At 36.1% G+C, this 14,042-nt stretch overlaps 1 protein-coding gene across 1 annotated transcript; it reads left to right on the top strand.

Annotated features, from left to right (window-relative positions):
* The first annotated feature begins 12,071 nt into the window (after nt 1–12,071).
* LOC143597321 (uncharacterized) lies at nt 12,072–12,689 on the top strand. Its single transcript, XM_077075850.1, has one exon. It carries the CDS (start codon nt 12,072–12,074, stop codon nt 12,687–12,689), a length of 618 nt encoding a protein of 205 aa, XP_076931965.1.
* The last annotated feature ends 1,353 nt before the right edge of the window (nt 12,690–14,042 follow it).

The following is a 14,042-nucleotide window of genomic DNA, read 5'->3' as shown; positions in this document are numbered from 1 at the left end:
GGTGGAGTCGCTTATTGTATGAGATCAACGAATCACGAATTATTTTCGATCATAATAGCTTATTGATCAAGTTATAATAGACGAGTTCTCAGTACGGGTTAGGATCTGGGTCGGAAATTGGGTAAACGGGTTCAGGATAGATTATAATACAATAATAATAACAGAAATTGCAATATGGTCCCTGTAGTGAGTTGATGAGGCTAGTACGTTATGATCCAAGTTGGGTCATACCCAATAACATGCTAGACAAACACCACGATATTTATTATTAGATATGATCTAACTAATAGTTATCAACACTTATAATATTTGGAAAAATGGTTTTCTAAATGTTTGCACTTGTGTGATAAATAAATTATATGGATAATTTATATTTTCAGATATGTTATTTAAATTGGTTAAATAACGTTTTGCATGTTACTTGTTTTATGTCATATAACATTTTATTTTGTAACATGCACATAATATAAGTATGGAATAACAAATAAAATGGGTTTTGAATTTTGGGTGGGAAAGCCCCTTTGGGCCACCCCCTCTCTCCTCTTTCTCTCCCCTTTTATACTTCCAATGCCATGCAAAGATGATGGTTGGTGGATTTTTTTTCTTGAACAACCAAATACACTTTCTCTCACACACACAAGATTCTCTATTCTGTCCTTCTCTCGGCCGAACAAGAAGAAGGAAACAAGGAGATTTGCAAGTGTACAAATCCTAGCAACTTTGTGTTTGTTGAAAGGCTTGAAACGGGTATACAAGCTTGAGGTTTTCTTCTTTGGAGACTTGTCATTCACATATTCATCCCTTTTAATTTCTGGAAATTAAAGGTATGTAATCTAATACCATATGGTTGTATTTGATAGTATGTATATCGTATATGGATCCTGGAATTGGGTAGGTTTAACATAAAACGGGTTTTCTGTGCATTTGATAAACAAGATTTAAAACAATTTTCCGCTGTGTTTTACATATAAAGGGGTTTATGTGTTCTTGATAATCTTGTAAAAACCCAACAATGGCATCAAGTGCCGCTTATAAGATTACATGCTTCAAAAATGGGATCTAAAATATTCGGGTTTCATGGTATTTTTTACCATATTGGCCGAAAACTTTGGGCATTTTCGTTACCCCTTGTTTTTCCAAGATTTTACCACACATGCATGTGGAAATGTGGAAAAATTTGTCATTTGGATGACAAAATTTTGTTTGGACAAAACTGGATTTTTCAGCTTTGGCCGAGAACCCATGGTTGGAAAACATGGTTCTCGGTCTGGCCGAAAACACCATGAGACCCGTTCTCGGTTGGCCTAGAACTCATGGTAGTGAACCATGGTTCTCGGTTGACCGAAAACATGTTCTCGGTTGGGCCGAGAACTTCAGGTTCTCGGCTGACCAAAATCTTCGGGCCGAAAACTCTGAAGCTTTGGTATCTTGGAGATATGACCAGAGATGATGAAGATGCATATAAAATATCAGCTACTCTACCGGATTTGATGATGCAGCTGACAAATTTAGTGATGGTGTTGATGGTGAGGGATGGTAGTGGTGGAGAAGAGACGGAAGAGATAAAGAGAGAAACATGATAGATTTTGTGGTTTTTGTTGGATAGATATCTGAATTTAGAGAAGAAAGAGAAAACACATCATAGATTAGGTAGTTTTGGGAAGGACAAAGTGGGGGGATGAAATTACATAACTAGCCTTGATGTTTATAAAACAATAAACCCAAAAAGCACCCATGTGGCTGCATCTTGAACCACAAAATAGAGTTTCCATGGTTTTCTCAACTCAACCAAGTTTTCATCTTATACTTTCCCTATATATATATATATATATATATATATATATATGGTTTTAACATAGATTCGGAAGAGTGATTAGTTAATATGTCAGTTATAATAAAATTCTGATTAATTATGATATTTATAATACTAATAATATAATTTAAACATTTAAATGAGTTAATAAAAATGGTTTAAATGGTTATTAATAAAAAAACTAAAAACCCGGTGACGGGGGTGGCTCGAACCCGTGCCCCCAGCCATAACAGTCTCAACCACGCACACCCCTAGCCACTGGGCTAGGGGGTTTAGTTGTTAATTAAGATGAATTGAAGATTTGTAAATAGATGCTCAAACGAACCATTTACACCAAGAACCCTAATAATCTTAATCGCTCAAATTTGTATATATTTACTGCATTAATCATGGGGTTAATGAAAGGTGAATCCAGACGAACACATTAACGTAACCAATTACCTTAAATGATGTTTATTGATGGGTTAATTAACCCCGATAAGATGACGACAAGAATAGGCCTCAAACACCGATGTGCAGATCGTGGTAAAACAATTCATCATGGGGTTACTGTTGGCGATGGTGTAAGGGTTGTACATGCGCGATTAGTTGTATTATAATGTTCGTTAGTATGTATATTCGTTAACGAGTATAGACGGTTTGTTAAAACAAGAAACACGTATCAAGAAGATCTGATTTTCCTAATCAATTACGTCGGTGGAGTCGCTTATTGTATGAGATCAACGAATCTCGAATTATTTTCGATCATAATAGCTTATTGATCAAGTTATAATAGACGAGTTCTCAGTACGGGTTAGGATCTGGGTCGGATATTGGGTAAACGGGTCCAGGATAGATTATAATACAATAATAATAACAGAAATTGCAATATGGTCCCTGTAGTTTGAAGGTGGAATCACTAAGAGGTTAAAGTTTAAGTTTGGGTATATTTTGCAAAATATGAAAGTTATAATTATATATTAAATAAATAATTAAAAATAATATTATAATAATGAATTAAAATCGATAAACGAGAAATAAATTTCCCGAACCTCGAAATGGGTCGGGTATTTAATAAAAAATATTGATTTGAAAATCTGAGTTGTTACAAAATATACCTGTTGTAATTTCAAATATATAAATTTTTTTACCATTCTAAGTTTTATATAATTTTTATAATTATAATTAAAAATGTTTTAAATATAATAAAATATACACATATCAACTACATATTGGAAGAAAGAGTACTTAAACTGGAAATGAGCATTATGATACATCACTTTTGTTACATGCAGGAGTTTTTATATCCTACTTAGTTAAGTTGGACTAATATTGGTGCCATGTTGGCTTCTAGAGGTATATGTGTCAGAATTAGTTATCAGTTGTGTTGGAATCGATTTGCCCAAGACATACAATTGAGTTGATGAGGCTAGTACGTTATGATCCAAGTTGGGTCATACCCAATAACATGCTAGACAAACACCACGATATTTATTATTAGATATGATCTAACTAATAGTTATCAACACTTATAATATTTGGAAAAATGGTTTTCTAAATGTTTGCACTTGTGTGATAAATAAATTATATGGATAATTTATATTTTGAGATATGTTATTTAAATTGGTTAAATAACGTTTTGCATGTTACTTGTTTAATGTCATGTAACATTTTATTTTGTAACATGAACATAATATAAGTATGGAATAACAAATAAAATGGGTTTTGAATTTTGGGTGGGAAAGCCCCTTTGGGCCACCCCCTCTCTCCTCTTTCTCTTCCCTTTTATACTTCCAATGACATGCAAAGATGATGGTTGGTGGATTTTTTTTCTTGAACAACCAAATACACTTTCTCTCACACACACAAGATTCTCTATTCTGTCCTTCTCTCAGCTGAACAAGAAGAAGGAAACAAGGAGATTTGCAAGTGTACAAATCCTAGCAACTTTGTGTTTGTTGAAAGGCTTGAAACGGGTATACAATCTTGAGTTTTCTTCTTTGGAGACTTGTCATTCACATATTCATCCCTTTCAATTTCTGGAAATTAAAGGTATGTAATCTAATACCCTATGGTTGTATTTGATAGTATGTATATCGTATATGGATCCTGGAATTGGGTAGGTTTAACATAAAACGGGCTTTCTGTGCATTTGATAAACAAGATTTAAAACTTATTTTCCGCTGTGTTTTACATATAAAGGGGTTTATGTGTTCTTGATAATCTTGTAAAAACCCAACAATGCCATCAAGAGCCGTTTATACGATTACATGCTTCAAAAATGGGATCTAAAGTATTCGGGTTTCATGGTATTTTTTACCATATTGGCCGAAATCTTTGGGCATATTGGTTACCCCTTGTTTTTCCAAGATTTTACCACACATGCTTGTGGAAATCTGGAAAAATTTGTCATTTGGATGACAAAATTTTGTTTGGACAAAACTGGATTTTTCAGCTTTGGCCGAGAACCCATGGTTGGAAACCATGGTTCTCGGTCTGGCCGAAAACACCACGAGACCCGTATCGATTGGCCGAGAACTCATGGTTGTGAACCATGGTTCTCGGTTGATCGAAAACATGTTCTCGGTTGGGCCGAGAACTTCAGGTTCTCGGCTGACAGAAATCTTCGGGCCAAAAACTCTGTAGCTTTGGTATCTTGGCCGAGAACTCTATTTTCTCTGTTTCTGACCGAGAACTAAAGGGTCAATAGGGGAACCATTCTGGTCAAGGGTTGACCTGATTGTTTGGATGTTCATAACCTAGCCATGATCTTGTGTATATTTAGTGATGTGTTGTGGTTTATTCAATTTGATTGTAATATTCTTTATTCGGATTTGTAATCTATTTACTTATTTCAAATTGGTTTGAAATAATAAGTAGAATAGTTGTATTTCTTTTACTAGAAAAATGTATTAGGATATATTTTGTAAAAGAATATGCAACTATAATACCATCTTGGTTTTGGGCCCTAATGGACCTAATAGTCTACTATGGGATTTTAGCCTAATGGCCTAAACCCAAAAGAGGCCCAAGGAAGCAAGGAGCAAAAGTTGGAGCCCAAATGGAAGCCCAAATAAAAGAAACAATCACAACAAGAGGTGGACACTTGAAGCATATGGGTGCGGAGTCAAGTGGGAGTTCACCATCACATACCTTGTGTCATGCTCGTGCCTTAGGAGAGACCTTATGACACACTTGTTTTTGTCAACAAATGTTGTCAACTTTAGGTGGCTAAGGTTATGGACTTGTGATTGTTATTTATGCTTGTGTGGTTGATTTATGTTTTGTATTATCATATTTGGATATGGATGTTAACAATTAAAATCAACAACTTGCATAAAATTGATTCCTTTGAAATTGTTTTTTTAATTACTAATCATTTCATAATAAAATGGATTTTATTAATAGGAATTTTGAAAAATTGGTTTTCAAAAGGTACCATACATTTGAATGCATGAAAATGGAAGGTACATAAATAGTTTTCTAATCTAGGATTTTGAAAAATTAAATCCCTTTTAAAACAAGTTGAACACCATCCTTTTATACAACACTCGAATCACTTGGGAATTTGATGTGGGATAAAGGTCACCTAACCACATTTGAGGAAACTTGTGAGTTTGATGTGGATTTACAATATTTGAGGGATAAAGATCACCTAACCACTTGTATGTGTAAACTCACATGTGTGTGTAAGAAGGACTACTTGATTTGGAAACTATGTGAATAGGGTCATCGAAGCATGGCGTACAAAGGTGTTGATGGGATTAAACATGCCAACTAAACATATGATGTTTAACTGATCCCATAAAACTAGAAGTTGCAAAGGGTTGCAATCGCCAAACGTTGACTACCTTGTTAATTTGAATAGTAGGATAAATGTCACCTAACTGCTATTTGAATGAAATGTTGGGTTCTAGATTTTAATCATTAATTGTCTTGAAGGAATTAAAGGGTATTAACGATTAAAAAATTTAATTAATGATATCGAAAATACTTAATTGAGCTTTGTTAAATTTATAGATGGCCGCAAACAACCCACAGAACACTATTATCCCACCCGTGCATAATCTATCACTGAGATCCATTCTGGACAAGGATCTTCTGAATTATAATAACTTCATGGATTGGTATCGAAACTTGAGAATGGTTCTCAAGCAAGAGAAGAAATCCTATATATTGAACGATCCTATTCTCGATGAACCTGATGTAAATGACTTGGATGCCTACAATGATTGGTTAAAGTACACCAAGGATTCAGTGCAAGTTTCTTGCCTCATGTTGGGAATAATGATTCCCGTGATCCAAAAGGATTTCGAGAATCATGGGGAATATGACATGATCACCCAGCTTAAGGAAATGTTTCTTACTCAAGCCAGGGTGGGACGCTTCGAAACAGTTCGAGCGTTTCATGCATGTCGTATGGAAGAAACCCAATCTGTCTCAAATGTGCATAAGATGAAAAGCCACATTGATCGGCTTAAACGGCTTAATTGTCCTGTCTCAAAAGAGTTAGCCACAGATATGATCCTTAATGACTTAAAAAAAAGGTTTGAGACATTCATTATGAATTATAACATGAACCGATGGGACAAGAGCATTGGTGAGCTTCACGCAATGCTCAAAACAGCCGAAGCCAGAATGGGTAAAAAGGTTTTACCCGTTCTTGCGATCAATGAAGGAGGCTTGAAGAAGAGGCATCATTCATAACCCAAGGCAAAGGTTGCAAGTGGTAAGGGGCAAGTCAAAGGGAGGTTCAAGGGAAAGGAAAAGGCGGAACCAAAACTGAAGAAGCTAAAGGTTAGCTCTGAGGATCCGTGCTTTGGTTGTGGAGAGATAGGCCATTGGATGAGAAATTGTCCGGCCTATCTCAAGAAGTTGAAAGTTAAGAGGGATGCGGGGCAAACCTCAGGTACAACTTTCATGATCTATATTGATCTTAATATTATTTCTTCTAACATATGGGTATTGGATACCAGATGTGGAACTCATATCTGCAATTCATTGCAGGAGTTCAAAAGAAGAAGTGATTACTAGAAAGGAGATATAAGTCTCTTCATGGGCAATGGAGCAAAGGTTGACGTCCAAGCCCGAGGAGATTATGTTTTGAAGCGTCCAAATGGTTTGGAAGTTATTTTGAAAAACATTTTGTATTCTCTTAGTTTGACTAGGAATACCATCTCTGTTTATTTGTTAAGACAATTTGGTTATGATTTAAAGTTTGTAAACGATGGTATTTATGTTTTCATGAATGATGTCTTTTATTTTAAAGCAATTCCATCTAATGGCATTTATGAATTAGTTCATGATAACACAACTATTGATAACTCGTTGTACCAATCTAGCACCAAAAGGCTCAAATTGGATTTGAGTAAGACTTTTCTTTGGCATTGTCGCCCTGGTCACATAACCAAGGATCACATACATACACTTCAAAAGAATGGTCTTTTGGAATCAAATGATGATTCATTTGACAAATGTGAATCTTGTTTATTGCAAAAGATGACCAAGGAGCCCCTTAGTGGAAAAAATGAAAGGGCAAGAGACTTATTAGGTATCATACATTCGGATGTATGTGGTCCTTTTAAGACAATGACAAGGAATGGTGAAAGATACTTCATTACCTTTACCGACGATTATAGTTGCTATGGGTATGTGTTCTTGTTAAGACACAAAGATGAAGCCTTTGAAATGTTCAAATTCTTCCAAAATGAAGTGGAAAATCAACTCAATAAAACAATCAAAGTACTTCGTTCCGATAGAGGAGGTGAATACCTCAATGATGCGTTCTAGATCATCTTAGGAGTTGTGTGATTGTCTCACAACTTACTCCACCCGGAACACCGCAACATAATGGTGTGTATGAAAGGAGAAATCGAACTCTATTGGATATGGTTCGATCAATAATGGCTAGAAGCACATTACCTCTAACATTTTGGGGTTTCGCATTGATCTCCGCAGCCCGTATTCTAAATATGGCACCAATGAAGAAAGTGGAGATGACACCCTTTGAAATATGGCATGGAAGGGTTCCTTCATTATCATATTTAAAGGTATGGGGTTGTGAGGCTTATGTCAAGAACAACGCCCAAAATAAACTTTAAAGGCGATCCACTATGTGTATATTTGTAGGATATCCCAAAGATTCTATGGGTTATTATTTCTACAATCCAAACGAGCATAAAGTGTTTATTGCTCGAAAGGCTGCGTTCTTGGAAAGAAAGTTCCTTATGGAAGGAACTAATAGAACTGTGGAACTCGAGGACGATTGAGAATCACAAGCCGATACACGTTTGGTTGACACTATCAACCAACAAGAGGTTGTTGAGAATGACCAAATGGTTGATCATGACACACAAAACGTTCGCAAATCTAGTAGAATTCCCGAAAGGTATTGATTTTCGTGGATGGTTGATACGTGGTGGATTCGGATGAACCCACCACATACCACGATGCAATGTCACAATCTGATTGTGATAAATGGCTGGAAGCCATGAATGTTGAGATGCAATCCATGCATGACAACCAAGTATGGGACTTGGTTATACCACCTCTTAATTCCAAACTGGTTGGAAGTAAGTGGGTTCTCAAGAAGAAAACTGATATGCATGGAAACTTGGATACTTATAAAGCTAGACTTGTAGCAAAGGGTTTCACTCAAACTCAAGGGGTTGATTATGATGAAACTTTCTCGCCGGTGTCGATGCTAAAGTCTATAAGGATATTGTTTGCCATAGCCGCATATTATGACTATGAGATATGGCAAATGGATGTCAAAACTGCTTTTATAAATGGACACCTTGAGGAAGATGTCTATATGGTTCAGCCTGAAGGTTTTGTCGACCCACAACATCCTAATGAAGTATGCAAGTTAAAGAAGTCAATCTATGGATTGAAACAAGCATCTAGAAGTTGAATCACTGTTTTGATGATGAAGTTAAGAACTTTGGATTCATCAAAAACGCTGATGAAGCTTGTGTGTATAAGAAAGCTAGTGGGAGCATCATTACCTTTCTGGTATTATATGTCGATGGCATACTACTATTTGGAAATGACATTCTAACCATGGAAGGTGTGAAAACCTGGCTTGGAAGTTGTTTTTCCATCAAGGATCTTGGTGAAGCCGCCTATATTATGGGAATAAGGATCTATAGGGATAGATCAAGGCGACTGATAGGTTTGAATCAAAGTGCATACATTGACAAGATCATGAAAAGGTTCAAGATGGAAAACTCTAAGAAAGGTTTGGTACCTATTCAAAGAGGAATGATGTTGAGTGCTTCTCAATGTCCAAGCTCAAAGGATGAGCAAGACAAAATGAGTGGTATCCCATATGCATCTACTATAGGATCCATCATGTATGCCATGATTTGTACTAGACCGGATGTGTCATGCGCCTTGAGCATGACAAGTAGATATCAACAAAATCCGGGAACTAGCCATTGGATGGCGGTTAAGAGCATATTGAAATACCTTAGAAGGACTAAGGATATGTTTCTAATATATGGCTCTGGTGAGGAGGAACTCGTTGTAAAGGGTTACACAGATGCGAGTTTCCAAACTGATCGAGATGATTCTCGATCACAGTCGGGATATGTCTTCGTTCTAAATGGTGGTGCTGTCTCTTGGAAGAGCGCAAAACAAGATGTGGTAGCATTGTCCACCACTGAATCTGAATACATCTCCGCCTCATTGGCAGCTCAAGAAGCTGCATGGATTAGAAAGTTCTTGGCCGATCTAGGGGTAGTCCATACCATTCAGGACCCTCTTGAAATCTTTTGTGACAACGAGGGTGCGATTGCTCAAATCAAGGAACCCCGTGCACATCAAAAGACAAGGCACATTGAGCGGAGATTCACTACATAAGGGATGAAGTTGAAAAGTTAAGATATGTATTCGCAAAGTTCACCCTAATCAAAATATTGCGGATCCACTCACGAAGCTCCTTGAAAGACCAAAGCATGAAGGTCATGCTTGTGCCTTAGGACTTCGAGATTCTAGTGATTGGATTTGATCAAAATTTTGTATTTGGATATCGGAACAATTGTTATTTTTACTCAATCATATGATTATGATTTATGATTGTGTTTTTGAGTTATGTTCCATTTTAGCATGTTTAAATTCATGAATAATTTAATTATTCTAAATGTCCGTAGTCAATCACATTTGTGGGAACACATGTGAATGTAAGACTATTATGAACTTTGATTAATAGATATTTATGAGGTATGAATATAGCAAGGGTTTGCTGCCAAGGTTCATAGATATTTATGGGATAAATATTAGACTGACCCGTCCTCAAATTTTACTGCATGGAATCCTTATGATTTGATCATAAGTAATTTTGAGTAAAGGCGAACATCATAGTATCCTCCGACCTGAGATACATATTGGGTCTTGATATTAAGCAAATATTGTGCTTTGACTTAGTTCTACGTTGCTCTGAAATATGTCAATACATAAGGCTAAGCTCAAGTATAGTACAAGGTGATAGTGAGAGACGTATGTAGTCAATAGGGGATTTGTCCCTCTTATTTCGTTAAGAGTTAAATGTCTAAGGCCTGATAAGTTAAATCAACAGTGAATGATTACTCTGTGTCTCTGGATTTAACATGACATTTGTGGCAAAAGGATAAATGATAGTTTCTCCTAAATCATATTCAAGTGAGGGACTTGAAGGGGATGATGTTATTGAATGGCACTTCATCATGCGTATCAGGGGTAGTAAACCGTTGTTTGGCGGTATTTGCTACTTGCATCAATCTTCTATGTATCTTGTGCAAGTGGGAGATTGTTGGAATCGATCTACCCAAGACACATATTTGAGTTGATGTGGTTAGTACGTTATGATCCAAGTCGGGTCATACCCAATAACAAGCTAGACAAACACCACAATATTTATTATTAGATATGATCTAGCTAATAGTTATCAACACTTATAATATTGGAAAAATGGTTTTCTAATTGTTTGTAGTTGTGTGATAAATAAATTATATGGATAATTTATATTTTGAGAGATGCTATTTAAATTGGTTAAATAACGTTTTGCATGTTACTTGTTTTATGTCATGTAACATTTTATTTTGTAACATGCACATAATATAAGTATAGAATAATAAATAAAATTGGTTTTGAATTTTATTTTGTTACTTCATCCAAGTATGCAATTTGGACGTACGACGCACTGTTCTTTTAAGTTCCTCAGTGGTTTGTCTGTTTAGGAAGTAAACTCTTCAATATCTAAAACGGATAGTTTTAAAATAAGAAAACTAATAGAATTAAACAATTCTAGACAAGGTTTAATTAAAGATAAAATTTTAAGTAAACTCTTTAATTGGATTGGTATCACATTTATCATATATTAGATACCCAAATGCTTGTCCCTGATGTCCGGGTTTCATCAAATTTATCATAAATAAAGTCTATTTATATATATTATTCTTGCGGGCCAACACATGTATTAAAAAAAACTCAAATAACATGCAAAAAAGCAAACAAATTAGTTGTTTTATTCAACTTCTGCAACATGCTATCGAGTATATGTCGGCTTGTCGGATACCCATCAACACATGTTATGTTTTCATCTACGTTTCGAGTTGGATTCAATAAGGTGATTTTGATTCGCAACTAGTGGCAAAAATATGAAAAATATACAAGAGTTTAGTGAGAGGAAAAGAGTGCAACATATATAACATTTTCCTAATTCTAACATGTATCATTTAAATGACGAGTGTCGATCTTTTCTGAAAGTTTTCTAAATTTTTTTTAATCAATGATTCGCCACTTGATATTTTGATATCCAATCAGGGCCGGCTCCGACGAATTTTTTTTGGGCTAAAGGCGAAAATTTTTTTGGGCCTCAAATAAAAGGAACATTTTTTTTTGGTTTAAACAATTTAATTTGAAGTGGGCTTACTTAGTTATAATTTGAGTTGTGTATAAAAATAAACATAAAAATGTCTCAACTAAGACTAGAATCCACGACCTCTTGATTAGATGTCATACCTCTTTGTAAACGATAGGATATATTATTTTATTCTATATAATATCTCCTTCCTTATTATATTATCTCCTTCCTTATTATCCCCTGATTTCCAGCCTTGATCTATGGCTAGCCGTTGTAATCTCTTGTGTATTTAGCCTTAGGCTTTGATTGTAATGGCTGTACCTTTTGAACTATAACAAATTACCATACAAAATTCTTATGGCATCAGAGCCCCAATAGAATTGATCTCAATCAAAACACTACTGAAAAAAAATTAACCCTTCACCTCTAACAGCCATGGCCGGCAATAAAGACAAAAACAAAAACGATGGAGGGGCTTCCGATCACACCTCTCCATATTACATACATGCCTCAGATTATCCGAGGCAACTACACGTCAACGATGTTCTAACCGATGTGAACTACAACGATTGGTCCCAAGAGATGATGAATTTCTTATTCGCTAAAAAAAAGGTCGGCTTCATTGATGGGTCGATCAAGAAACCAGAATCAAGTGATGCCACATACATGGCTTGGATGAGGTGCGGCGCCATGATTAAAGGTTGGTTAAACACCGCAATGGAGAAGGAAATAAGAACAAGTGTGAAGTATGCCGTAACGGCCCAAGACATCTGGTCAGATCTTAAAGAACGCTTCGGGAATACTAGTGCGCCTAGAGCGTACGAGTTGAAACAGTCTTTGATGACGACTAAGCAAGAAGGTGTGTCCGTCTCGGCTTATTTTACAAAACTCAGATCCCTTTGGGATGAAATACAATTAGTTTTTCCAATCCCCACATGCAACTGTAAAGGTTGTTCTTGTGAAATTGGGAAACAACTCTATGATTTCAAACAAAAAGAAAAACTCTACGAGTTTTTACTAGGTTTAGATGTCGAATATACTATTCGAACCTAAATCTTAGCCATGCAACCAACACCAACGCTCGGAACTGCTTACCATTTGGTGTACGATGACGAACAACAAAGGTTAGTTTCTGGTATTAAGCGTTCCACTAATGATTCCGCTGCATTCCATGTTTTTGTGCCAAAGAAACGAGACACAAATCTGCCACAAAACAAATCCATTCGAAAGGATGGAAAGGTAGAACATTGTTATTACTGTGGAAAAGATGGGCATAATAAGGATTGTTGTTTTAAACATATCGGGTATCCGGAGTGGTGGCTGAGTAAGGGTAAACAAGAAAAAGGAAAGCCGAGGGCAGCTTGTGTTGAGGGGGAGACGAGTCAAATTCCAAGTCTGACCAACGAGGAGTATCAACAGTTCATAAAAATTTTTCGGTAACATGAAGCCTACTACTACGAACAAAATCCTCTGACTGCCAGCATGACAGGTAATATTAGTCACGAAGGTAAGTGGGTTATTGACTCGGGTGCAACCGAGCACATTATTTGTAAATATTTTTTACTTAAAAATAAAATTAAAAAAGAATACGAACCGCCCGTGGTAATTCCAAATGGTGAATCCATAGCCGTTGAGGGTAGAGGAGACTACACTCTACCCAACGGGATGATGATAAAAGGGGTCCTTCACGTTCCTGAATTCAAATGCAATCTATTTTCTGTTAGTAAACTGTCACAATATCTTCAATGTGCTGTGACATTTTTTCCGGATTTTTGTGTCATGCACGACTTGAGTTCGACATTGATTGGAGTGGGTGATTGCAAGAAAGGTCTATACAAGATGGGGATGGTTGGTGAAGAGAGAAAAGTGATGATGAAAACGGTTGACACTTGGCATAACAGATTAGGCCATGCTTCAAACTCTAAACTTGCTTATGTTGATTTTCTTAAGGATTTTCCTTTAAAAACTAAAAACGTTTGTGATTCTTGTGTTAAGGCTAAGTTTGCAAGATTACTTTTCCCCATTAGTATTACTAAAACAAGTTCTTGTTTCGACCTATTGCATTGTGACATTTGGGGGAAATATCGCACCCCTTCCCCCACACAAGCAAACTATTTTTTAACAATAGTAAATGATTTCAATAGAGCCGTATGGGTTTTTCTCCTCAAACACAAGCACGAGGCTAGAACTTGCCTCGTAGATTTTAACAAAATGGTACAAAACCAATTTGAGAAAAATATAAAAAGAATCCGTTGTGGTAATTGGGGGGGGGGGGGGGGGTTTCACATCAAATCATATGCTCGATTTTTATGCAAAAGAGAGGATTGTTTTGGAAACCACTTGTCCACACACACCTCAACAAAACGGTGTGGTGGAACAAAAACATAGACATCTTTTGGAAATAGC

Source organism: Bidens hawaiensis, unplaced genomic scaffold, assembly GCF_021521415.1.
Source record: "Bidens hawaiensis isolate Kalapana, Puna unplaced genomic scaffold, B.hawaiensis_p1.1 tig00048108_1, whole genome shotgun sequence".
Classification (NCBI taxonomy): domain Eukaryota; kingdom Viridiplantae; phylum Streptophyta; class Magnoliopsida; order Asterales; family Asteraceae; genus Bidens; species Bidens hawaiensis.
The sequence above is the reverse complement of the archived record's forward strand: the minus strand, read 5'-3'. Positions and strand labels throughout refer to the sequence as shown.

Coding starts and splice junctions, on each gene's coding strand:
- LOC143597321 (XM_077075850.1), top strand. CDS start 12,072: ATGGCCGGCAATAAAGACAAAAACAAAAACGATGGAGGGGCTTCCGAT.